Source organism: Colius striatus, chromosome 25 (assembly GCF_028858725.1).
Source record: "Colius striatus isolate bColStr4 chromosome 25, bColStr4.1.hap1, whole genome shotgun sequence".
NCBI classification, from domain to species: Eukaryota; Metazoa; Chordata; class Aves; order Coliiformes; family Coliidae; genus Colius; species Colius striatus.
In genome coordinates this window covers 1988052-2013187 of record NC_084783.1, presented here as the reverse complement: position 1 = coordinate 2013187, position 25136 = coordinate 1988052, and the positions used below count along the sequence as shown (strand labels likewise).

General features: G+C 53.1%; 3 protein-coding genes across 8 annotated transcripts; all 3 read left to right on the top strand.

Moving 5' to 3' along the window:
• The first annotated feature begins 2520 nt into the window (after positions 1 to 2520).
• On the top strand, positions 2521 to 5840 carry S1PR4 (sphingosine-1-phosphate receptor 4). Of its 2 annotated transcripts, none has more exons than XM_062015009.1 (2): positions 2521 to 2600; positions 3980 to 5840. In XM_062015009.1, the coding sequence occupies exon 2, from the start codon at positions 4028 to 4030 to the stop codon at positions 5048 to 5050; it is 1023 nt and encodes a 340-aa protein (XP_061870993.1). In that variant the 5' UTR covers positions 2521 to 2600; positions 3980 to 4027; the 3' UTR covers positions 5051 to 5840. The 2 variants fall into 2 exon arrangements, with proteins under 2 accessions (XP_061870993.1, XP_010197058.2); XM_010198756.2 differs by having other exon boundaries at positions 2526 to 2600; positions 3585 to 5840.
• A 1277-nt stretch (positions 5841 to 7117) lies between these two features.
• NCLN (nicalin) lies at positions 7118 to 18504 on the top strand. Of its 5 annotated transcripts, none has more exons than XM_062014978.1 (16): positions 7118 to 7356; positions 8588 to 8778; positions 9561 to 9705; positions 10319 to 10413; positions 10625 to 10705; positions 10914 to 11017; positions 11596 to 11684; positions 11864 to 12003; positions 12632 to 12810; positions 13032 to 13119; positions 13214 to 13252; positions 13364 to 13527; positions 14146 to 14199; positions 14290 to 14368; positions 15662 to 15761; positions 17699 to 18504. In XM_062014978.1, exons 1-15 carry the CDS (start codon positions 7176 to 7178, stop codon positions 15719 to 15721), a joined length of 1689 nt encoding a protein of 562 aa, XP_061870962.1. In that variant the 5' UTR covers positions 7118 to 7175; the 3' UTR covers positions 15722 to 15761; positions 17699 to 18504. The 5 variants fall into 5 exon arrangements, with proteins under 5 accessions (XP_061870962.1, XP_061870961.1, XP_061870963.1 ...); XM_062014977.1 differs by having other exon boundaries at positions 16761 to 18504; XM_062014980.1 differs by adding an exon at positions 8129 to 8521 and having other exon boundaries at positions 7308 to 7356; positions 15662 to 18504.
• Positions 18505 to 21269: 2765 nt separating this feature from the next.
• LOC104560023 (activated RNA polymerase II transcriptional coactivator p15-like) lies at positions 21270 to 24783 on the top strand. The gene is made up of 4 exons (XM_062014777.1): positions 21270 to 21335; positions 21978 to 22094; positions 22326 to 22434; positions 24704 to 24783. The coding sequence occupies exons 1-4, from the start codon at positions 21270 to 21272 to the stop codon at positions 24781 to 24783; spliced, it is 372 nt and encodes a 123-aa protein (XP_061870761.1).
• The last annotated feature ends 353 nt before the right edge of the window (positions 24784 to 25136 follow it).

Here is a 25136-nt window from a genome sequence, read left to right as displayed (position 1 = left end):
GTGCCCTGGGTGATGTTGGGGCCATGCACTGGGGACAGGATGGGTGGGTGAGGAGCTGTGTGGCACAGCCGTGAGGATGCCAGCTGCCCATGGACCAGCCTGGAGTGTTACCTGCCCAGGCTGAGCAGGGAGAGCTCTCCACAGAGATCCTTGCCCAAGATGTTTTGTTTAATCAGAATGTCTGAAAGGACAAGTTTTAATCAGGTCTGAAGAGCAGCACAGCAGGAAAACCTCAGCAGAAATCATCCCTGGGGGATCTTGCATTTGTAGTTTGTCTTTGCCCTGCAGCTGCTGGTGACCTCCCCCAATTTGGACCTGGGCAGTCTCAGGGCAGGAGTAGCCAGGCTTGGCACTGGCCAGCAACTGGGCTGCAGGCCCTGATCCTCTCTGATCATCCCCAGTTGCAAACTCTTCCCCCTCAGGCCAAGGTGCTTTTGCTTTCCCATTGGCATCAATAGGAGCAGGTTGTGGAGGGTTCCATGGCTTCCCCTGCTAAAGCAGCTCATCTCAGCATCCAGGAGTACCTGCTATGGCCATGGCTCTGGCAGGGGGTTCAGAGGGGGCTGCAGCTGGCCCTCCAAACTCCTTCAAGCCCAGCCTTCAGCAGCCCTGAGGCAGTTGGAAGCAGATTGTGGTCTCGATGTGCAGGAGAGAACAGAGTCATTGCAGGATGGGGTGTCCCTCCCCCACCAACCCCTTCATTTCTAAAAAGAACATCTGAAACAGCAGCAAAGGAGAAGTACCAAGATAAAACTGGGCCTGTGTGTGTGCAGATAGCAAGAGGGAGATGCTGCAGAACAACAGGAACTCTCCCTCGTGAGGGTGCCCAGCTGAGAGGGAGCCTGGCTCAGCCCCAGCCATGGAGCTGGGGGCTCCCTGCACGAGGGGCTGGATTTGTTGCAGCAAGGCCCTGCTCAAGCTGAGCTGATTACACAGAGTGGAGGGGACACAAGGCTCCCCAGGCTCTCCCCTGGGCTACTGGCCTGGGACCTGACTTGCCATGAGATGTCTGAGGTGTGTGGTAACTTGCTGGTGGAGTTTGGGGGACTGAAGTGAGAGGGTGCTGGAAGTTTTGTCTCACTGGAGCAGCTCTTGGTGAAATAATCAGCCTTGTCTTGGAGGCAGCAGCCAGATTGACAGAATCTTTGTGGTTGGCAAAGCCCCTGAAGCTGCTGCAGTCCCAGCCCTGCCCTCACCCTGCCCAGCCCAGCACTGACCCACAGCCCTCAGCACCTCAGCTCCAGGGCTTTGGGATCCCTCCAGGGCTGGGCACTCCCCCAGCTCCCTGGGCAGCCTGGCACAGGGGCTGACACCCCTCTCAGGGAAACAGTTCTGCCTCAGCTCCAGCCTCAATCTCCCCTGGGGCAACTCCAGCCCCTTTCCTCTTGGCCACACTCCAGCCCCTCAGTGTCCCTCTGGTACTGAGTGAGGGACCCAGCACTGAACACAGAACACAGCCCTGGAGCTGCAGCCTCCCCAGGGCCCAGCACAGGAGACACAACCCTCATGTGCTGAGTTTGTGCTATTTTGCTGGCCCAGAAGATGTGGCACCTCACAGCTGAGTGTGTTGGGCTGTCCCAGCAGCTTCCCTGCCTCAAGCCCTCCTGCCATCACAAGCATTTTCCTCCCACCTGCCCCACACTCTGCAGATCTCCCTGACAAAGCTCATTGCTATCAGAAAGCTCTTTCCTGACACTGCCCACAAGTTGCCAACTATTCAACAAACTATTCAGAGGCCCTGACAAAGCAAGTTTCTTCATCCTCTGATGTTTTAGGGACATCCCAGCAGCAGACACGTTATCTGGAGGCTCAGCCTGAAGCAAGAAGCAAGCAGGGCTGATGTGCCAGAGTCCCCTTGGCCTGTTTGGTTGCAGTGCTGTGCCTGGAGCACTCCCTCACCCATGTTTGGGAGTGTGCCCTTTGTGCTGAGTGTGCCATTGTGCTCTGCCCTGCATTGAGCTGCACTCATGGCCCAACCTTCCTCCTGATTTCTGCTCCTTCAATCTTGGGGTCATCTGCTTACTTTATCAGCCTGAGCTTCTTTCCAAGCTCTTGATAAAAAAGCCCCAAAACCACCAGCTGAAGGGGTGGACGTGCAGAATGCAGCTTTTGATGAGAACAACCACTCTTGCCACCTTTGTTCTTCACACTTGTTTATGCTGTGATCCAGGACAGGGTCTCTCCACTCATCCAGACTCCAAGGGCATCTCCCTCCTTGCCATGCTGCTGGAAGAACTCCCTGCTCTTTGCTCACAACCTTGGGGACCTCTCCATGGCTTTGTGCCAGTCTGGAGTGAGAACACAGGTGAGAGCAGAAAGCAAAAGGCACAGCTTCTGCTTTGATCCTGGGTTAAAAGGTGCTCTTTCTTTTCTCTCTGCCTCTTGGGTGGTTTGGGTGGGGTCCATCCTGCACAGAAATGTGGTTGATGTTGTAACTTCCCTTTTTCCACTTTGCTAGGTAGAAGTCTCACTTGTATTTTTTTGCACAAGGAGCCCTCCCCATGACCAACTCTGTGCTGGGCCCCAGACAAGCAGCTGGAGAACACTGTCAGCTGCTGAACCTTCCTCAGGCACCCAGAGCCTCGGCCAGGTCCTGATGGGTGAGTCATAAGGGCAAATTCAACAGCTGAGGTCAGGAACAGCACCTTACAACTTGGCTTTCCACTCAAGTTCTGCAAATGAAGGGAAAAGGCCAATGATGGGCATTACCATTACTCAGGGCCATGGGTTAGTGGTGGGTTTGGCAGGGTGAGGGGAGGGGTTTGGGCTCAAGGAGCTTAAAAGGGCTTTTCCAAGCCAAATGGTTCAGTGGTTCTGTGGTTGAAGCCACAACGGGGCTCCTGGGTTCTGGTCTCAGTGCAGTCCCGTGGGAGCTTCAATGCCAGGCAAGAGGCAGCAGCTTAATGCCTCCCTGTATGTCCCTGTCTGGGAATTAGACAAGGGAGACATCCTGACTCATCTCTAGCAGGTGCTTGGAGAGTGGAAAGTGGAGGGTGCAGCCTTAGAGCCTGACCAGCTGGTTTCTTTTGAACTTGCTGGAGCTGAGCCCTACCTTCAGCTGCCTGAACTGGCTGCATGCACAGGGCAGGACCTGGGCATGTGTGTCCTGGGAGACATGGAGGAGCCCAGAGAGGTGACAGCATGAGCTTCCTCCTGGAGAAGGATGTATCTGGGCATGGGTGATGCACAGGACAGTTAATGCATAGGCACTTGCCCTCTGCCAGGCTCAGGGGTGAATTTAATGCCCCAAAAGGCAAAGTACTGATTGTCTCTCACTGGCTGGGTTGCCTTACTAACATTTAGCTTTATTCAGCCCAGCAGACTTTACCCATCAAGGTGGGAGGTGTTTCCCCATCAGGCTCAGCCTGACCTAACTCAACAGAGGGGCCCTGACCCGTTCTTTCATTCATGTTCCACCTCCACAACCACAGCAGAGCTGAGAACAGCCAGACCCTGGCTGAGGCAGAGAGAGCTGTCAGAAATCCTGTCAATGCCCTAGCTCACAACAGGAAACTTTATTAAACAACAGGAAGCCCATTTGGACTTACAAAACACCTCACCCTCCTCTCCTGTTGCTCTTTCAGTGCCTTGGGGTTAGCAGACAGGGTTTTAACTCTCAGCTCCACTCTGGGGACTGCTGCTGGGATCAGAGCTCACAGCTATCTCCAGCTCCAAACCCCACTTCAAGCCTCGCTGCCTCCTGCATCCCTCAGCTGCTGCCTCCTGCATCCCTCAGCTGCTGCCTCCTGCATCCCTCAGCTGCTGCCTCCTGCATCCCTCAGCTGCTGCCTCCTGCATCCCTCAGCTGCTGCCTCAGGCTCAGAGGATGGATGGTCCAGAGCTGAGCTGGCTGCTGAATCACTCCCATCCCCTTCCCCTGGCTTCTGCTCAACACCCCGAGCTCAGACCCGACCCTCTGGACGGGCCGGGCTCCTGCCTGCAGCTGGCAGCCACCAGGAACATCAACATCATCCTGCAGCACTACAACTTCACGGGCAAGCTGGCCAGGAGGCACGGGGATGAGGGCATGGGGCTCCTCCGCACCGCCTTCGCCATCATCAGCTGCATCATCATCGTGGAGAACCTGCTGGTGCTGCTGGCCGTGCTGCGCTGCCTGCGAGCCCGCCGCTGGGTCTACTCCTGCATCGCCAGCATCACCCTCAGCGACCTGCTGGCAGGGATTGCCTACCTGTCCAACCTCTGCCTCTCTGGCAAGAAGACTTTCCAGCTTTCCCCTCAGCTCTGGTTCTTAAGGGAAGGGATCCTCTTCGTGGCGCTGGCTGCCTCCACCTTCAGCCTGCTGGTGACGGCCGTCGAGCGCTACAGTGCCATGGTGAGACCCATCGCTGAGAACGAAGCCAGCAAGACCCTGCGCTTGCGGGGCCTGATCGTGTCCTGCTGGCTGCTGGCCTTGGTCATCGGGCTCCTGCCGCTGCTGGGCTGGAACTGCCTCTGTGATTTCGCCTCCTGCTCCGTCCTCCTGCCTCTCTACTCCAAGAACTACGTCCTTTTCTCTGTGGTCATGTTCAGCATCATCCTCCTGGGGATCGTCGGGCTCTACATCTCCATCTTCCAGTTGGTTCAGGCCAGTTCCAGGCAAAGCAGCTCCCGGCACGGCCGCAAACGCTCCCTGCGCTTGCTCAAGACTGTGCTGATGATCCTGGGTGCCTTCATCATCTGCTGGAGCCCTCTCTTTGTCCTTTTGCTCTTCGATGTCTTCTGTGAGACCCAGAGCTGCAAACACCTGCACAGCTTGGACTGGACCTTGGCTCTGGCCATGCTGAACTCGGGGATTAACCCCGTCATTTACTCCCTGAGGAGCGTGGAGGTGCGCCGGGCCGTGGGGAGCCTGCTGTGCTGCTGCTGTGTCAGGCTGGGCCTTTGCAAACCTGGCCATTGCTTGGTCATCACAGACATCAACTCTGGCTCGTCCACAGAGAGCTCCTTGCGTTGCAGGGAGAGCTTCCGTGGCTCCGTGGCATTCAGCCCCCGGCCCAGGGCACCTCTCTCCAGCAACTCCAGCATGATGAGCAACCTCCCCAGCATCTGAGAGGCCCCTGGGGAGAGCTGGAGATGCTGCAGACGGCTGCCCAAGGAGACATCGTGCTGCTGTTGGTCCTGGCCTGACCACTTACTGACCAGCTGTGGCCTGACTCCTGTTGTGGGCTGTGACTGGGCTTCCCAGTCCCTTCAGACTGGGATGTTGCTCCAGTGGGGATGCAGCACAGGGACAGGCTTTGCTCCTGGCGTGGGAGTGAAGGATATGGCACGTGTCTGGGATGCCCTACTGAGACAATGGCTGTACCTAGGTTATAAGTGGACCCTGCTCTGTGTGTGTGCATGTATATAGATGCTGGACCTGCCCAGAGGGGTTGTTTTGCCTCAAAGAGGGTGAATAACCCCAACCAGACTGTCCCTCAGCCTCTTGGGATCAGGCAGGGCTGGAAGTGCTGCCACTGCATGTCGTGCAGTGCTGGGGGTCATCCTTGAGTCTTCTCCTGCAGTTGACAGCCTTCTGGATCTGCTGGGATGGACACAGCTGCTGGGAAAGGATCCAGGCTTGGTGTCATGCCAGGGAGTCAAGGTTTGTGCCTGGCAGTGTGTGCAGCTCAGAGGCCCCTGGCCAGGAACCAAGTGCCCACCTGTAGTGCAACACAAACCAGCCACAGAGTGGCAGAAGATCACCCAAATGTCCCTTCTCATCACACAAGGAGGCCTAAAGCCACCCAAGGACAGAGGAGGAGAAGCTCCTGAGGACTTCAAACCCACGACCCAGCCCCTCAGCAGGAGGAGCTGAGCTTCCAGCTTGTCTTTTACCAATAAATGCAGAGGTTAAGGCAGCCCCTGCTCCAGCTGCTGTCATTTCATCTCCCTGCAGGGCTGGTGCTGGGTGGCTGGGCCCGTGGGGCTCTGCACAGGCTGGGAGGTCACGGGGCAGCCAAGGGCAGCAGCGAGGGGCTGGGGGTGGGAGAGGGCAGCGGGCTGGGACGGGACCAGCGGACCCCCTGAACCGGGAACCAGTTTGCTGCTTGCCCCCAGCTCTCAGCCATTGCCCCCTCCACGGCTGAGCCGTGCAGGAGCGTGTGGGGCGTCACCCGGGGGCTGAACGGCCGCAGCCGTGTCGTCCCGGTCCTGGAGCCTTCGCCCTGCTCCCGGGGGGTCACCAAAGCGCCGGGCCCGGGGCCACGGCTCTGAGGGGTCGTCACGGGGCACTTTCGGTGACACGTGTGACACGGCTCCGGGTTCCTTTGGCGGTTGCCACTGCCCTGTGGCAGGAGGCGGCGCTGGGCAGCGGGTAACGGGGTGAGAGCACTGGGCACCGGGTAACGGGGTGGGAGGGAGCGCTGGGCACCGGGTAACGGGGTGGGAGGGAGTGTTGGGCAGCGGGTAACGGGGTGAGAGCGCTGGGTACCGGGTAACGGGGCTGGAGGCAGCGCTGGGCAGCGGGTAACAGGGTGAGAGGGGGCGCTGGGCACCGGGTAACGGGGCGAGAGCACTGGGTACCGGGTAACGGGGTCAGAAGGAGCGCTGGGTACCGGGTAACGAGGCGGGAGGCGGCGCTGGGTACCGGGTAACGGGGCGAGAGCACTGGGTACCGGGTAACGGGGTCAGAAGGAGCGCTGGGCACCGGGTAACGGGGCTGGAGGCGGCGCTGGGTACCGGGTAACGGGGAGGGAGGCGGCGCCGGGCACCGGGTAACGGGGTCAGAAGGAGCGCTGGGCACCGGGTAACGGGGCGGGAGGCGGCGCTGGGCACCGGGTAACGGGACTGGAGGCGGCGCTGGGCACCGGGTAACGGGGCGAGAGCGCTGGGTACCGGGTAACGGGGCTGGAGGCGGCGCTGGGCACCGGGTAATGGGGTCAGAAGGAGCGCTGGGTACCAGGTAACGGGGCGGGAGGCGGCGCTGGGCACGGGGCGGGCAAGAGGCCGCGGCGGATGAGCCGCCGGTGCGCGCGCCGCCGCTGCCGAGCGCCCCCTGCAGGCCGGGCCGGGACAAGGCGGCGGCGCCGGTGCGACTACAACTCCCAGCGTGCCTTGCGGCGGCGGCCGGGGGACGTGCGGGGAGCCGGCGCTTTGGCGTAGCGTAGCGTGCGCGCTCGCGCGTGCGCGCTGACGTCACCCCGCGCCGTGCGTGGCCGGAGCGAGGCCGCAGCGGCGGGGCCGGGGCCGCGGCGATGCTGGAGGAGGCGGGAGAGGTGCTGGAGTCGGTGCTGAAGGCCTCGTGCCTGCCGCTCAGCTTCTTGCTCTTCGTCCCGGCCGTGCTCCTCCTCCTGGGGCCGCCGCCAGCCGCCGAGGCCGCCCACGAGTTCACCGTGTACCGCATGCAGCAGTACGAGCTGGGCGGGCAGCCCTACGGTGAGCGACGGCGCGGGTCGGGCCTCGGGTCCCGGCACGCCGAGGCGGGGAGGCCGGCCCCGGCAGCGGCACGGGTCAGGGCTGGCGGGGAGAGCCCCGGCCCCGGGTTAGGCCGCGGAGCAGCGAGGGAGGGAGGCTCAGGCCAGGGCAGGTCGCGGGAGAGCTCGGAGGGCCCTGGGAGGCTGCAGCCGGGCTCACGCCGGACTGGGAGGAGCGGCCGAGGTCTCCTCAGCCGTTCAGAGAGGTCTGCACAGACGGGAACCGTGTGAGGTTCAGCAAGGGCGCGTGCGGAGTCCTGCGGCTGGGGAGGAACCTGCACCAGGGCAGGCTGGGGGTGACCTGCTGGAGACAGCTCCGGGAGAGAGACCTGGGAGTGCTGGTTGGTAACAAACTAAACATGAGCCAGCAACGTGCCCTCGTGGGCAAGAGCCAATGGCGGCCTGGGGGGCATCAAGAGGAGTGGGGACAGCAGGTCAAGGGCAATTCTCCCCTTCTTCTCTGCCCTGCTGAGGCCTCAGCTGGAGTCCTGTGTCCAGTTCTGGGATCCCCAGTTGCAGAGAGACAGGGAACTGCTGCAGGGAGGCCAGTGCAGGGACAGCAAGGTGCTGAGGGGCTGGAACATGTGTGTGAGGAGGAAAGGCTGCAGTCCTGGGGCTGTTCAACTGGAGAAGAGAAGCCTGAGCTCAGGGGCATCTCATCAAGATTTATAACTATCTCAAGGGTGGGTGTCAGGAGTTGAGGCAGCAACTTGTTCTGTTGTATCCAATGACAGGACAAGGGGAGATGGAAAGAAGCTGAAACACAAAAAGTTCCATTTAAACATAGGGAAAAACTCCTTCACAGTTGAGGTGAGAGAGCCCTGGCCCAGGCTGCCCAGGGAGGGGGTGGAGGCTCCTTCTCAGGAGGTTTCCAACCCCAGCTGGACACGTTCCTGTGCCCTCTGAGCCAGGGGAACCTGCTTGAGCAGGGGCTGGGGCTGGAGCAGCTCTGCAGGGCCCTTCCAGTCCCACCATTTGAAGGTTCTACATTGTTCTGTTGGATGCAAGAAAGAGCCACAGATCCATGTTCCTTCTCAGACAAAGGGAAAGAGACAAACCTGGCTTTCTGCACATCTTACTTGCTCTGCTGTTCATCAGACTGTCACCAAGTCTGTCCTGAGAAGGAGGTAGGCTCAACCAAAGGGGATGTGGTGAAATCACCTACAAAGGCTGTGACTGTTGTCTCCTCTCAGGCACCAGGAGCGCGGTGCTGAACACCGAAGCCCGTACCATAGAAGCAGACGTCCTGAGCCGCCGCTGCGTCATGATGCGCCTGGTGGATTTCTCCTATGAGCAGTACCAGAAGGCTCTGCGCCAGTCAGCTGGGGCTGTGGTCATCATCTTGCCACGATCCATCTCTTCTGTCCCACAAGATGTTGTCAGGGTAAAAACACCCTCTGTCTTTTTCTTCCCGTGGGAGATGTGTGGGCAGAGAGGAACCTTGTGAGGTTCAGAGGATCCTGCACCCTGGGAGGAGCAACCCCATCAGCAGGGCAGGCTGGGGGTGACCTGCTGGAGAGCAGCTCCAGAAGAGAGACCTGGGAGTACTGGGGGATAATAAACTAAACATGAGCAGCAATGTGATCTCGTGGGCAAGAGCCAATGGCAGCCTGGGGGCATCAAGAGTGTGGGCAGCAGGGCAAGGGAGGCTTTGCTGCCTCTCTGCTCTGCAGATGAGGCCTCATCTGGAGTCCTGTGTCCAGTTCTGGGCTCCCCAGCTGCAGAGAGACAGGGAACTGCTGGAGAGAGGCCAGTGCAGGGACACCAAGATGCTGAGGGGATGTAACACGTGTGTGAGGAGGAAAGGCTGCAGCCCTGGGGCTGTTCAACTGGAGAAGAAAATGCTGAAGGGGAAACCTCATTAACACAAGTGTCTACAAGTTGTGTGTTAAGAGGATGAGCAGCACTTCTTATTGTCTCAGGTGACAGGTCAAGGGGTAATGGGCACAGGCTGGAACACAAAGTTCCACTGGAACAGGAGAAGAAACTTGTTTGGTGCTGAGGTGAGGGAGTCTTGGGTTGCTGCAGCACTGAAACCTGTTGTAATGCACAGCAAATCATCTTCTGGTTCTAAAACTTCCCTTTCTCTGCTGTGGTGGTTAATTTTTTGCTGCCATTTGCATATTTAAGCAGATGCCAAGTTTATCTCTCACTTAAATCCTTCAGCAATTCATGGAGATCGAGCCGGAAATGCTCGCTATGGAAACCATCGTGCCAGTCTACTTTGCAGTGGAAGATGAAGAGCTACTGTCTATATATGAACAGACACGGGCTGCTTCTGCATCACAGGGCTCTGCCTCAGCTGCAGAAGGTGAGTTCTAACAGGTAGAGGAAAGGTTTAGAGGACAACAGGCCTGGTCCCACCTGGGAGCAGTCTGCTTGTTCATATGCCCCGTTGAACCAGTGTCCTGTGGCCTTTGTGTTTGTTCTGTGTTTCCTTAAATCTCAAAGCACTTTTAATGGCAGAAAAACACAGTATAAGACAGTATTTCTTGAACAAGTTTGGAAATATAGTTGCATGGAGTTCAATTCTCAGCTTCAGGCTGTTGCCAGTAAGACAGAAAAGCAGAACTCAGGCTGTGAACACCACTGAAGTGGCTGCAGTGTCTCGGTAGAAGCTGAAGCTTTTTGTCTGACCACAGATCAGTGCTTCTGTGTATTCCCATGTAGACAACCTCACTGTCTTACTGACCTGCTGCTCATCTTTAACTTTAGGACTGCTGGAGAAAGCTTTTGGTTTAGCCAGCTGAAAGCACTGGGGTTTCAGGACAGAATGAACGAGGATGGTCACTAGGATTTCTTATCCAAGCACAAGCAACAAGTGAGGGAGCTGAAATGGTTTAAAGATGCTCTCTCCAAAGCTCAGTTAGCAGGGAAAGGAAAGGGATGAAACTTCCCCAGGTGTACTTTTGGTTTTGTTCCAGTTCTGCTGCACACAGCAACTGCCAATGGCTTCCAGATGGTGACCAGTGGGGCTCAAAGCAAAGCCATCAACGACTGGCTCATCCCCAGCGTGGAGGTGAGTTGTGGGGGGATTCAAACTGGCAACATCCCAGGGGATACCTTCATTTATTGGGACTTCATCACACATTTGGGCTGATAGTCAGGGAAGTGTCTGAAGCTCTCAGAACTGAGGCCATGAGAGTCAGTAGGTGTGTGGAGGTCAGGTTGTCTTTGAACAGGTGCCTCAGAGGTGATGCTGAGTGCCACTCATCTCTTTTCCTCTGCAGGGAAGGCTAACAGGGCTGGGTGGAGAAGATCTGCCCACTGTTGTGATAGTTGCCCACTATGATTCTTTTGGAGTGGCTCCAGTGAGTATTCTTTCTTCCTGCAACTCTGTCCCTGTCTGTGTGTTCCCATCTTCTTTCCCCATGTGGCCTCTGCCCCTCTTGTTTTCACTTGGCTGTAAAGACATGGGGCAGTTATAAGCAGAGGACAGTGATGTCCTGTCCTGAAGATGTTCTGTGTGAGGATAAGTGTAGGGTTGTCACCTTGCCTCTGTCCTGCTTCATCCTGCAGTGGCTGTCACATGGTGCTGACTCCAATGGCAGTGGGATCTCAGTGCTGCTGGAACTAGCCAGGCTGTTCTCCCGGCTCTACACCTACAGACGGACCCACGCTGGGTAAGAAACTGCCCTGTTCTTGGTTGAATGTGTGTAGCTGAGATCAGATCAGGACTTTTGCTCTAGACCTCTGGAGTATTACAAGCAGCCCTTCACTTCCTTCACTCTGTTTTATTTCCCTCTGTGTACACCTGCAGTTAATGGCCCAGCTCTTGCCTTTGGTTTCTTTGCTGTATCTCAGCACGAGCCTGGAGACAAGTGGAAGGAATGATGTGGGGAGTAGATTCCATCCTCAGGCACTGGAAGCTCCACCCTTTTAGACTCCATCATGCCACTACCTTAGGGTCATAGAATCACAGAATGGTGGGGGTTGGAAGGGACCTTTAGAGGTCATCTAGTGCAACCCTCCTGCTAAAGCAGATCCATGTAGATCAGGTCACACAGGAACGTGTCCAGGTGGGTTTTGAGGAGCTCCAGAGAAGGTTGTTGCATGTAGGAAGCATTTGTGAAGGGGCAGTTTGCCTTGAATGTCAGCTGGTAGCCCTTGTGCTTTCACCACACCTCCAAGGCTGGGTAAAGCAGTTCTGTAGCCACAGAGTTCAGCCTCCTAACACTTTTCTGTCTTCTTTGATGGACAGGTATAACTTGCTGTTCTTTGCATCTGGAGGTGGAAAGTTTAATTACCAAGGAACCAAGAGGTGGCTGGAAGACAACTTGGACCACACTGGTGAGTAAGGGGCTGTCATTCCAGCATGTTCTGTGGCAAGGCCTCTGTCAATATGATTGGTAAATGTATAGTATGTCAGTCCTCCTAGATGAGAATGTCTTTATGTGGGTCTTGCTTTATTTGGGATGGAAATCCCAGCACAAAACATGGCAGTAAAGGTTTGGGCTTTTCTGTTCCAGATTCCAGCTTGCTGCAGGACAATGTAGCATTTGTTCTCTGCCTTGATACTCTGGGCCGAGGCAATAGCCTTCATCTCCATGTGTCAAAGCCTCCCAAGGAGGGGACCTTGCAGCATGCCTTTCTGAGAGAACTGGAGATGGTAAGGACAAGAACTTTAGGTAGATGAGAACTTAGAGTTTGCTTGGCTTGAAGCTGCTGCAGTCCCAGCCCTGCCCTCACCCTGCCCAGCCCAGCACTGACCCACAGCCCTCAGCACCTCAGCTCCAGGGCTTTGGGATCCCTCCAGGGCTGGGCACTCCCCCAGCTCCCTGGGCAGCCTGGCACAGGGGCTGACACCCCTCTCAGGGAAACAGTTCTGCCTCAGTTCCAACCTCAACCTCTCCTGGGGCAGCTTGAGGCTGTTTCCTTTTGCCCTTTGGACTTGCTATCAGGAGCTGCAGCTCTCCAAGGTAGGAAGGAAGAGGTGAAGAGGGGATGCACCTTTGGAATATTTCGTGTATTGCCTACATTCACTTGACATGAAGGGCAGGCCAATCCTCATGCCACTGTCCCAGTAGCAGTGGACTAGATCTTCTGCACTTTCTGCTGTATTTCCTTGTGGCTGTTGCTTGCAAAAGCTCCCCTATAGTGACTCTAAAACAGCTTGCTGACCTTAAAAGAGATCTTTAATGCAGTAACTGCACCTTATGGTGGAGGTTTATTTACCTTCAGAATTACCAAATCAGGTCTAGGGGTACTGGGCAGTTGCAGCTTGTCCTTTCCCTCAGGTTGTTGCCAGCCAGTTCCCAGAGGTGAAGTTTTCCATGGTGCACAAGAAGATCAATTTGGCTGAGGACATGCTGGCGTGGGAGCACGAGCGTTTCGCCATCCGCCGCCTGCCAGCCTTCACCATCTCCCACCTGGAGAGCCACAGGGACAGCCTCCGCAACAGCATCATGGACAGGAGGTGAGGAGAGGCCTCAGGGAGGGCTGCACTTGAAATCCAGCCCAGAAACAACAGAATTGACCTCATCGCTGCTTGTGGTGTTCTGATGGTCAGAGGATGGGTGGAAGCCAACCCTAACCCACTGGGAGCTGGGCTCTGGGTTCAGGCTCATGCTTGATGCAGTGAAATAAGGTGGTTTCTAGAGATGCCATTGCCAAGTCCATAATCCCCTCTTGCTTTAGGGCACGAATAGACACTAAGGCACTAACCAGGAATACTAGGATCATTGCTGAGGCTCTGACAAGGGTCATCTACAACTTAACAGACAAGGTAAGAGCTGCCCATTGTGCAGTGCTAGCCAGCTTTGCCCTGCCCAGCCAAACTTGCTCTTACCAACAGCCTGTCTTTTTATTTTCCCTGGCAGGGAGCACCTGCAGATCTGCAGATCTTCACAGATCAGATGGTGAGCACAGTGCATTCCTGTGGGAAGAAAGAATGAAGGGTCTGGGAGAGAGGCCTGGTCTCAGCATATGTGTGATTGACTCTCCCTTTCTTTGGTGGTGTTTCTCTGCAGCAGATCCAGCAGGAACAACTAGAATCAGTGATGGACTGGCTGAGCAGTCAGCCCAGGGCTGCCCAGCTGATAGATAAAGACAGCACCTTCCTCAACACCTTAGAGTATTACATGGGTCGCTACCTGAAGGATGTCAAACAGCATCATGTAAAGGCAGACAAACGGTAAGAGGCCAAAGAACCATCTTTGGTTCTTGCAGAGATGCAAACTGGATCCCCCCCTCCAATGAATTTGGTCTCTGAGCTGCAGCTTTTCTGGCTGCTTGGCCAGGAGGCTGGAAGTGATTGCTATTTTCTGTTCTCCTGTCAGTTTTGGTTCATGCTCTCTGTTGTCCCAGAGGAAGCTCTTTATCATGCTTCACAGCAACAGTAAGAAGGCCCAGCAGCTCCCTCTGTCTGAAGAGCTTGTCTTTGCCACTGTTGTGGTTCCACTCTTCCTACTCTTGAGTGCTGCTTCCCTCTGACTGCAAAAAAAAGACTTTAAAGTCCCTTAGAAAGCTTTCTTTTCATTGCAGAAAGGCAGCTTCCATCCTGTTCAACCTGAGTGAACCCAGGGAGGTGTCTTTCATGTGCCTTTTCTGAGACAGCTAAATAGCATGTGTTCTAAATGGTGTCTTTAGGCTTCTGATTGTGGGAAAAGAAAGACTTAACAACTAAAATCAGTTCAAAACTGGTATGAAAGTGCTTACCTGTCCCTGGCTGGATGAACTCCTTGCTTACAGAGGTCTGAGCTGTCCTTATTGCAGTGCCAAGTACAACCTAAAGAATTTCTGCTTTTCACAGGGACCCTGAGTTTGTTTTCTATGACCAGCTGAAACAGGTGATGAATGCATACAGGTATGGAATTCCCTGGGGCACGTGGGGTTATTGTCTCACTCTGTGGCAGTACCTGCTGTATCAGTTTCATATGTTCTGTCTTTGTTGCAGGGTCAAGCCAGCTATCTTTGACCTGCTTCTGGCTGTCTGTATTGCAGCCTACCTTGGTGTTGCCTATGTTGCAGTGCAGGTAAGAAAAGCAGGAGACAGAGGGATCACTTGTCTCATAAATCACATTAGCTACAGTAACTGGTGCTTACACAGTCCCAGCACCCAAGTTGGTGCAGTGATGCCACCCCACTCTAAAAGTACTAATCCCAGATGGCTGGCTGCTGGGATGTGGCTGGTTTAGTGTGCCTGGTTGGCTGTGCTGATGGCAATCTCTCACCACTCTAGTGCAAAACTATTCTATAGAGCTCCTCTCTATCAACTTGTTAAGCTGGGTTGTTCTTTATGGCTATGGAACAGTTTCAGACTAAAACTTCTTGAGGTAGCTAAAATCTGCTGCCTTGTGTGATAAGTTAGGGGCTCCTTCCAGGATCTGATCTTGGGATGCAGCTTAGAAATGCATCTTCAGGGGGTTGATTTGGTCTCTTTCCCAATAAAACCATAAATACATCCTGTGGACATGCTCCTGGAAACAAGGCACTTCAGGCCTTGCCCAGACAGCTTAAATCCAATGTTTTAAGTGTCAGCAAAGCCACTGTGCCCTAGGCTGCTCCTGCCTTTGATCTCTGAAGAACATGAATGAAAGAGAAGCATTTGAGCTCCATCTAACTTTTGATTTCTTCATGTTATTTGTGTTTATTTGTCTGGGGAAACAAAGAGCAGTTAAAAATCTGATGTTAACATAAGCAGGAGGGAAAACAGACTTTGGTTTCTTTCATCTCTCTTTGTTATGTTTGTTAATTGCAAATGATTTGAAGCCTGGATCTTGTGACATCTGTCAAATGTCACAAGTAGCTGTTACCAAATCCAAATGCAATGAATCAAAGTAGAATCAAGTGAATTTCTGCATCACCATTGAAGTGGTGACAGTGCAGATCCAGTTACAGGTTTGTGAAGTGTTGGCAGTCCCTGTGTTTGCCTGGTTCCTTGGGTTTTTCCCATGCCTGAAACTGCTAGGAGCAGTGATCCTCCAGAAGGAGCAGTGATCCTCCAGAGGAACAGAACTACCTCAGAAAATAGCAAATCTTTACTAAGGGTTTGAATTTTCACAGGGAGGCTGATACAGGTCTGAGCAAACACTTCTGTAAACTGTCACTTGCTGTTCAGCTTCAAGTAATTGACTTCACTGTAATAACTCCTCCCAATTCACCCAGCCTTCAGGGTGAGAGTGCCAGGGCATGATCCACACAGGGTGTAGCATTGGCACATGAGTATTGTTTTAAGCCTTCTAGTAAGTTTTCTCTCTCTGTAGAACACAGTCATTTTAATAGACTTTCTAAGCACTCATGGTTACTTATTTTCCTTCTCCCTCCAGCACTTTGGTCTCCTTTACAAGATGATACAGAGATTGTCTCTTAAAACCAAGCAGCAGTGAAGCAATGTGTCATCACCCCTCCAGCAGCACTGAGCCATCGGTGAGCCCATCAGGAACCTTCTGCCTTCATTGAATCCTGCTGTTTCCCTTCCCCCATCTCCTCTTTGCTATTCTATAGAGGGGAGGAAGGCAGAAAGAAAATGAAATTGAAAACTATTGTGCACCTTTTGAAGTGCTTTTCTTCACCTTCTTCCCCCTGACTTGCACCATGTCTGGTTTCCTTTGCTTTCTGGCGAGGGAGAGGCTCAGAGACTTCAGTAGTTCCTGCAGGTTGTTTAAACAGTGAACATCCAAATCTGAGCAGCTTCTGTAAGTGTCCAGCACCTTCATGGACACATATGCCATGCAGCCAACTTGGAAACTGAAACTGCAGAGTAGAGTGATGTGTTATCTCTGCCCAGCAAACGAGAGCTCAGAGCAGTTGTTTTAAGACCAAAAAAGTGCACATGCAAATGAAAGAGAATAGTGTTTGCATGTTTGCTTCTGACACCTCTTCCTTAAGCTCCCTGTCTGGCCTGAGGAAGGTGTGCTGAGCAAGCAGTGCTTGCAGCAAGCATCTCCTTGCATTTTGTTTAGACTGTGCAATAACTCATTGCTTTCCAGGAGAGGTGCACTGGAAACAATCTTGACTGTTAATGACAGAATGAGGGAAGGTTGTTAGAATGGGTTCATTCTGTCAGGGTTCTTGCCAGGACAGATTCTCTCCTTTCTCTCTTGGAGGATGCATTTTGCTGCATACTTAGATTCTCTTGCAATCCTTGAACAGTTCACAGCTGCCACCACTCTCTGCTAAACTCTTGCTTGGTTTTTAAGGGGTGTTCTGCAGTCCCAGCTGCTGCAGGATTGTGTTCTGTGCTGTTCCATGTATTTAAACGAGCTGGTTGTATTAATAGCAAGAGCAGCCCAGCTCCTGCTGAGCTCTGGTCTTTAATCCCTTCAGTCTTTATTCCTCAGCTTTCTCTTCCAGGTGGGTTCTGCTTTTTGAGGCATTTTTCCCACGTTCACCTGCATCTCAGGGTCTCATTTCACATTTTTTCAGCCCTGTGGAAACACTGTTCCTGGCCTGCCACATACAAGCAAGTTCCAAAGTGCTTGTTGCTGTCCTTTCATGTGCTGCCCCCAGTATGTATGAAGGGAGGTGGGTCACTTTGCCATTAAAAAGCAAAACAAACCAAGTTTTATGAATGTCATTTTAGTCATGTCTGTTTCTAGAGCTGTACCTAAGGGAATGTGTCTCAGAACACATGCTCTCTATTGCTTTTATCCTTGAGCAAGCCTTATTTTTAGCTTGCTGATGCTTCTGGATGGAGAGAGCTATGTAGTTGCCCAAAACCAATTGCCAGTGCTGTTCAAAGATCAGGAGGGCCAGGAAGCCAGTTGCTGAAGCATTGTCATCATCCTAAGTTTGAGTCTTTCCTGACTTGCACCATCCAAGGTAAGCAGGCCACTTGTCACCACTTTCTGGTGAGAGCTGAATGCCCTTTCTGAGCAGTGTTGCACATTGTTTACCCTCAAGTTCTTCTGGAAAACACATCAAGATGCTGACAGCAGGTCATAGTTCTAGTTCTGGAAGATGTCCTGGTGCAAAACCACTGTCCTGCCACTCAACAGTGTTTGAGTCCTTTGTGAGGTCTCTTCACTGGCCAGTGGTGACTTCCAGTGTTTAAAAATGACTACTTGTGTTTCAAACAGCACCTTCTGCAGGGGCTGAAAAGCACCTGTGAGTTTGAATGAAGGTGTACCCTTTGTTGTAATATGCAAGGAAAACTCCAGCTGTGCATCCTTGTCTGCACCACAGCTGCTGTGTGTTGCTTGTGGTCAAGCACTGTCTTTGTCCTTTGGATGGGCACCAAAGCACTGATTTCCATCCATCTTTGTTTCACTTCAGTCTCCTCCTTGGGGTGTTCTTGTCCCATGTGCTTTCTGCTAGTCTAAATGGGCAGCAACTTGTTCTGAAAAGGGTCTTTTCTTTCCCAGGGGAGCATGCTGGTGGCAGTGGCTCTCTGTGACAGCAGCTGGTGTGGTACCAAGCACTCCTGAAATAGCAGCCCATCAGGGAAACTTGCCTTTTTCTTTATCCTGATCTTTTGACTGTTCATTCAAAATAAGTCTCTGCCTGCATGAAGGGTTCCTGACACTCCTCTGCTAAAGGATTTCATGGTAACTTCAGAAGTGGCTGGAGTGGTGGGAAGACAAACCCTCGAGGTTTGGGACATTAAAGCAAACACTTCAGCTCCTTGTGATCTCAACAAGAAACTTCACACTCCTGCTGTGCTGATGGCCATCTGAAAGAAAAGTGGACAAAGGTCAAGGAGGAGAGTTCATAAACCTGGGGGCAGGTGGGGAGGTGCATTGCTGTCACACATGAGGGTCCTGTGTCCTCTCATCTGGTTGAATGTAGTTTGAGTAACTCTTATCTGGCTGCCCTAGAAAATAGGGTGTTTTTTACTACAGATAATGGCTTATGCTTTTGATCAAAGTCTGTGTGCACTGAAACATGATCCATGCAAATCTAAGAGAGTCAAATTCCACCTTTCTCATCACTGGAACCGAGTGCCCATCCCAGGAGTGAAACTTCCTTTCCCTACATTGCTATTTCCTTTGGGGACCTGACAGTAAAGCTTGTAAATGGACTCTGCTCTTGTGAAGGAAAAACCAACAAGCCCAAGGCAAATGGTGCCAGTCCCTCCTGCAGCATACCTGACCAATCCTGTCACCCCCACACCATGCAAAGGCAGAAACCCAACAGCTTGTTCTGCTAGAATAAAATGTTCTCCACAGCATTGTGGCAAAGCTCTGTGTAGCTGATTCTTGTTGCCCCTATTTTCACCAACCCTTTTTATCAGGCATTCACTTGGCCTGGAAGGAAAGAGGATGGAAAGCATATCTCCATATCCAGCCAAGTTGTTAGCAATTGGTGCTTCTACCTGTGAAACAATTCTCTTTGCTCTCTGTCTGACTTTCCCTGTTGTCCTGCTGCTGTCCAAGTCTGCAGCTCACCAAACAAGTCTGGTTTTCCAGCAGGGTTTAAGCACTGAAGTTTGCTGACTCCTCCTGTCCACTCCCACAGACACTAATGGGGATCGTTTGGGAGGCCTTTGGACAATTGTAGTTGATCTCCAAAGTAAAAGAGGTTGGCCAAAGGGGAAGGTGGTGTTGGATGCATCACCACTAAGCTGGCAGTGTGTGTTTTAGTTGCCTCAAATACCAATTTAGATGCACTTCAGGTACCTAGTTTTAAAGATGCAAATAGGAAATGGATGGATTTGTGGCTGACATGTTACAATAGAGGCAGTTTTTTATCAAAGGCTTAATTGCAGGAGGCTTTGCTGTCTTTGGGTCTCATTCTCAACCAAAAATGTTATGAAATAAGTACTACTGTGCTGTATGAACCCTCCCCTTGTACTCAGTGCTAAGAGGGAAGACACTGAAGCCAAAATGGAACTTGATAGCCCACTCCCCAGTGCTGGAGGAGTCACCACAAGCTGTTTAGACACTTAAAAGCCCCAGATTATCCCAGGTGGTGGGGTTTTGGGGTGGGTTCTTTGTTTTAAATCATGCCCACTCATGTTCATAGCACAAGCCACAAGGCCAAGCTTCTGCACCAGGTGTCCAAGCTGGGTTTTACATTTAAGGGCCATCCAATCCTGACTTGGTGATCTGAAATCAGTGGGGAGTGCTGCTCTCTGTGTCTCAGTAAATTGGGCCTCTGGGTACTTGAGTGTGGGCTCTTGCTCACTCTGGTTTAAGTTTCCATCTGTAGTTATTGGACAGCAACTTCAAGGTTATCATGTGGAATATTTGCAGCTCAGGAAGAACAAAAGTTGATTTATCTAGCAATGTTAATTATTTATCTCTTGTGTGTCCTAAAGAACAAATGTACATTGAGGTGAATATTTAAAAGCTGATAGAAAATTCCATGCAGTTGATTTTCCTTTTCCCCCCTGATTATAAATGTAATAATATTTAAGTATTTTAACATTTTTCAGTTCCTTGTTTGTCCTGTTTCCTTGGAAAAAGAAATAAACCAAGTGAATAGGTTTGATTACCAGGTTTGTTGGGAGGTTTTCTGCTGGAAACTCTTAAAAACTGGAATCTCCTTAGGTTATTTGAAGGAATAAACCCCCTGCAGAAAGGGAGAAACTTGCATGTAGTTGAGAGCTTACATCATCCTTTCAAGTGATAAAGAGTATGACAGAACACATCTACAGACCCTGAGCAAGATTCCAGCACCTCCAAGTGAGGAAATTGCCATTTGCTTTCAGTTTGTGCTTCTTTGAAGCAATTCAGGTTTCTATGAGAGCTTCAATACTGGGAAAAACTTGTCTGCCAGTGTATACTGTGGTAGGCTGTTTGTCTCTGTCGTTAACAAATGACTTTCATGAACACTTACAAACGATTTATTCACATGAGAAACGTGGCAAGAGATCTGTTCCCTAAGTTGGTCCAAGGCTTTCAAACCACAGGGGTCATTGCTGTAGGGATGAGGGAGGGAGTGGAGCATCTCCCTTGGGATGAAAGGCTGAGGGAGCTGGGGCTGTTGAGCTTGGAGGAGGCTGAGGGGTGACTTCATTCATGTTTACAGGTGCATCAAGGGTGGGTGTGAGGAGGCTGGAGCCAGGCTGTGCTCAGTGATGGTCGGTGATAGGACAAGGGGCAATGGGCACAAGCTGGGACAGAAGAGGTTCCAAAGAGACAGAAGGCAAAACTTGTTCCCTGTTGAGGTGAGGGAGCCCTGGCAGGGGCTGCCCAGATGGGCTGTGGAGTCTCCTGCTCTGGGGACATCCCAACCCAGCTGGATGAGTCCCTGTGTGCCCTGCTCTGGGTGCTGCTGCTCTGGCAGGGGCTGCACTGGATGAGCTTTCTCAAGATCCTGTGAAAAGTGACCTAAACACAATGGAAAGGGGAAAGATGGAGGTTGTGCTTTCACTCTGCCCTCCTCCTAATGGCTGAGTACCCAAGGGCTCTCCTTTCTCTCCCAAAACACCAGCACAAACTCCTCTGGTGCTGAGGTGAGGGAGCCCTGGCCCAGGCTGCCCAGGGAGGGTGTGGAGGCTCCTTCTCAGGAGGTTTCCAACCCCAGCTGGACACGTCCCTGTGCCCCTGAGCCAGGGGAAGCTGCTGGAGCTGGGGCAGCTCTGCAGGGCCCCTCCGGCCCCACCATCCCGCGGGCTGCGGCCGCCCCTGAGCGCCCCCGGACGTCGAGTCCCGGCGCCATCGTGACTCGAGGCGCGAGGCGGCTGCGGGAGGCGGGGCGACGCGGGAAGCGGCGCGGCGATTGGTCGGTTGACGCGGCGGGAAGGGCGGTGCCGCCACGCGATTGGAGGAGAGGGCGCGGCCTCGCTCTTCGAAAAGGCGGCGGGACGGGTACGAGCCGCCTCGCGCCCTTCCCGCCTCGCGCCCTTCCCGCCTCGCGCCCTTCCCTGCCTCGCGCCCTTCCCTGCCTCGCGCCCTTCCCTGCCTCGCGCCCTTCCCTGCCTCGCGCCCTTCCCTGCCTCGCGCCCTTCCCTGCCTCGCGCCCTTCCCTGCCTCGCGCCCTTCCCTCAGGATGCCCAAGGCCGAGGAGCTGGACGGGAGCAGCAGCTCGGAGAGCGGCCCGGAGGAGGACGGGAAGGTACCGACCCCGCAGAGAGACGGGAGAGGCGGTGGCACAGCTTCCCGGGCCGGTCGGGGTTGTGAGGGCGGGGGAAGGGGCTGGAGCACAAGGGGCTGGGGAGGGGCTGAGGGAATGGGGGTGTTGAGGCTGGAGAAGAGGAGGCTGAGGGGAGACAGCAGCACTCTCTGACACTCCCTGACAGGAGGCTGCAGGGAGCTGAGGGTCAATCTCTGAATGACAGAACAAGAGGAAACAGCCTCAAGTCACCCCAGGGGAGGTTGAGGCTGGAGCTGAGGCAGAACTGTTTCCCTGAGAGGGGTGTCAGCCCCTGTGCCAGGCTGCCCAGGGAGCTGGGGGAGTGCCCAGCCCTGGAGGGATCCCAAAGCCCTGGAGCTGAGGTGCTGAGGGCTGTGGGTCAGTGCTGGGCTGGGCAGGGTGAGGGGAGGGCTGGGACTGCAGCAGCTTCAAGGGCTTTGCCAACCAAACCTATGCTAGGATTCTGTGACCTACGTGAGGTCAGTCCCAAGGTGAGCAGCACCACGTGTGTGCCTCGTTCGTGAGCTCTGATACTGGTGTGCTGTGGAGGCTCAGGTGTGGCCCAGGAGGAGGGCTGTGGCTCCTCAGCACAGGCTGTTAAAGGGATGTTCTCTTTCTTTCTAGAAAAGAAAAAAAGAAATGCTATCCAAGTCAGAGAAAAAGCTCAAAACTGAGGCCAAACCTCCAAAGGTGACAGAAAAACCTTCAGGACAAAGCAGTGAGGAGGAGGGAATGTTCCAGGTATGGAGGGCAGGGGTCTGTAGTAGCAACACATCTTATTCCTTCTCCTTATATAGATCTCCTCATCTATAGATGGGAGCATCTACCTTCCCTACCTGTAGTTGAGCTTCCTGGGGATCCTGCTGTTCCTTCACTCCTCCTCTGGCATTTTGAGCCCCCGCAACAGGCCCTATGGGCTTTGAGCAGCTTGTTGCAGGGCTGAGCTTAACATGGGGCTCTGTATCCGCACAGATTGGGAACATGCGCTACGTCAGCGTGTCCTGCTTCAAGGGGAAGGTCCTTGTGGACATCAGAGAGTTCTACACTGACAAGGAGGGTGGCAGGAAACCAGGGAGGAAAGGTACAAGTACATTCAGTAGCTGTCTCCTCAGCTCTGGCTTGCCCTGGCTCCCTGAGTGCTGGGGGAAGCTCATGTATGCCAGGCAGGGCACTGGGGAGCTGAGTAAACTCCATGGGAGGGTTTAGCACTTTCTCAGCCTAGATGGCAGCAACTGAAGGAAAGCACAAAGAATGGATGAGTGATAGCTGGAGTTTGGCAGGACCCCTCTGAGCAGCAGTGCAGGGAGCTGCTGTGCAGGACTCTGGTTCTGTCTCTGATTACCAGCCCTTCCTCTGGCTTTTGGTAGAAGCAGAGCTGCAAGGTGGAGAAGAGGGGGCTGAAAACACTGGCTCTGATGTTGCTTCCTTGTTCTCTTCTGCTAGATGTGGTTTGGTACTGGTGATGCCAAGAGCAAAATGGGGGCATTTTGTGTGTTTGCCCCTCATCTGTAATGGCAGAGCTGTTCTGGGCAAGGAGAGCCTCCCAGAAGTAAATGCATCCTTCTCTAGGTGGAGACAGGGAAGTTAAGACCCTTCTGGATCCCTACCAAGACACTTCTGTGTTAGGTGTTTTTGGCAAGCTGTCTGATGATGTGATGTAGTGGCACAGCTTGGGTGGCTCATCACAGCAGCACTGGATAGGTGATGCAAGCAAAGGCAGCTGGAGAGGAGAAGACACACTGTTCTCCAGAGCTCTGATGAGTCAACACTCAGGACTTTTGCCTTGGGCCTTTGATGTTGGCTTGTCAGTTTGCCTCATAGTTCACAGCCCCTGGACTCTCTTCACCTGCTCTGTGTTGTGCCCAGCAAAGATTCAGTTATGTGGGGTTTCATGAGGAACCTTTTGGTCCCTGCTATAGATTTTTGTGTCAGGGCAAACAGATTTGTTTCATAACCACAGACCATGGCTTTCCTTCAGAGAAGTCACAAATATAAATTACTCAGAGGAATCTGTGTACACTGTAATGAAAATGGGAAGGAAAGCCCTCAAGCTTTTCTCTGTCAGTGGAGGCAGAGAGGGAGAGAAGCATTGTGAACTCCTTCCAGGCTGGAAAAAGCACACCCACAATGTAAGACAGAAGATTGGTCAGTGACAACAAAGGTCATGAAGAAATGGTTTTTCATTTAAATGCTGCCTCTGCTGTTTTGCTCAAGAGTTCTTGGCCCCTGATCTTTATCTAGAGAATTTAATAAAGCTTGGGCCCTAGTTCTTTAATGTGATTTTTAACAAAGCCAGAAGGAACAAGTTGACAACATCTGGCTGGAACCCACACAGCAATTCCATGTTTGTTTTGTAAGGGAGGGGGACAGGACTCTGTCATGAGACCCCACCTGGAACACAGCCTTCAGCTCTGGAGGACATCAGAAGGACGTGGAGCTGTTGGAGTGAGTCCAGAGGAGGCCGTGAAGATGATCTGGGGGCTGGAACACCTCTGCTCTGGAGACAGGCTGAGAGAGTTGGGCATGTTCAGCCTGGAGAAGAAAAGGCTCCAGGGAGACCTTAGAGCAGCCTCCAGGTCCTAAAGGGGACAAGAAACATGGGGAGAGACTTTGTATAAAGACCTGCAGTGATAGGACAAGGGGTAATGGCTTTAAACTGGAAGAGGATAGGTTTAGATGAGATCTTGGGAAGAAGTTCTTCCCTGGGAGGGTGGTGAGGCCCTGGGACAGGTTGCCCGGAGAGGCTGTGGCTGCTCCAACCCTGGAAGGGTTCAAGGGCAGGCTGGGAGCACCTTGGTTTAGTCTGGTGTCCTTGCCCATGGCAGGGGCTTGGGATTAGATGAGCTTTAAGATCTTTTCCACCCCAAACCAGTCTGTGGTTGTTACATCAAGGCCATATCTCTGCTGGATCTAAAAAGAACCCAGTTCTTCTCTAGTGTTTAAGACACAGTAGGGATTTCTTGTTAGCAGCAGGCCTTTTTTTATTGAAATAGAGCTTGAGCTGGCATTATTTCCTTTGGGCAGCTGACAGCAGGGTGTCCTGAGTGCTGTGTGGAGAAAGGCTCTCCTAGGATTTCTTTCCAGCTCACATGGGTGGGAATTTGGCCTGGGGGATAGGCTACAAGGGGCTGTGGGACAAGGGGCAATTTGAGTTTATAGCCTCATCTCATGCTTCTGTGAGAGCATTGAGTAGTTCTTGACATGGATGCTGAAGTGCTGGCACAACTGCCATGCTTTGTACCTCTGCCTCAGGTTCCAGCTATCCCTTCTGTAATGTGTCTGAAGGAGCCAATCTGGTGTGTTACTTGGTGCCTCCTCTCCTCTGAAACCTCTCCTCCTGCTGTTTCCAGGGATTGCCCTGTCTGCAGAACAGTGGAACCAGCTGAAGGAGATCATTCCTCAGATTGATGCTGCAGTGAAGAAACTGTAAGATGAAGAACCTTGGACACCTTTAATCTGTTTCCTTTCCTTAAGGTACACTGACAACTGTAAAGCCAAGGGTTGTCACCTGGAGCCTTTCCCTCACCTTGCTGAGTTTTCCTCACTGAGGTTATGCTGCAAAGACCAGAGACTCTTCTAGTTTCAAGAAGTAGCTTGTAATGAGCATCTGGAACTACAGCCAGTGCTGCAAAGTGAGCCTTCAGCACCTCTGGTCTCAAACAGACTTGAGGTCTGTGCTGATGAGGGATATGACCCCAGTCTGGCTTTCCAGGGATGATGGCTTCAGTCTGCCTTATAATGGAGTGCCTTAACTGCTCTGCAGCTGTTACTGTCTTCCACTTG

Excerpts from the sequence above, each read along its gene's own strand:
- S1PR4 (XM_010198756.2), top strand. The coding sequence starts at position 3,827 with ATGGATGGTCCAGAGCTGAGCTGGCTGCTGAATCACTCCCATCCCCTT.
- LOC104560023 (XM_062014777.1), top strand. The coding sequence starts at position 21,270 with ATGCCCAAGGCCGAGGAGCTGGACGGGAGCAGCAGCTCGGAGAGCGGC. Across the intron at positions 22,095-22,325 it reads AGGAGGAGGGAATGTTCCAG|ATTGGGAACATGCGCTACGT; the intron begins GTATGGAGGGCA and ends GTATCCGCACAG. Across the intron at positions 22,435-24,703 it reads CAGGAAACCAGGGAGGAAAG|GGATTGCCCTGTCTGCAGAA; the intron begins GTACAAGTACAT and ends TGCTGTTTCCAG.
- NCLN (XM_062014978.1), top strand. The coding sequence starts at position 7,176 with ATGCTGGAGGAGGCGGGAGAGGTGCTGGAGTCGGTGCTGAAGGCCTCG. Across the intron at positions 8,779-9,560 it reads TCCCACAAGATGTTGTCAGG|CAATTCATGGAGATCGAGCC; the intron begins GTAAAAACACCC and ends TAAATCCTTCAG. Across the intron at positions 13,528-14,145 it reads CATGTAAAGGCAGACAAACG|GGACCCTGAGTTTGTTTTCT; the intron begins GTAAGAGGCCAA and ends TGCTTTTCACAG.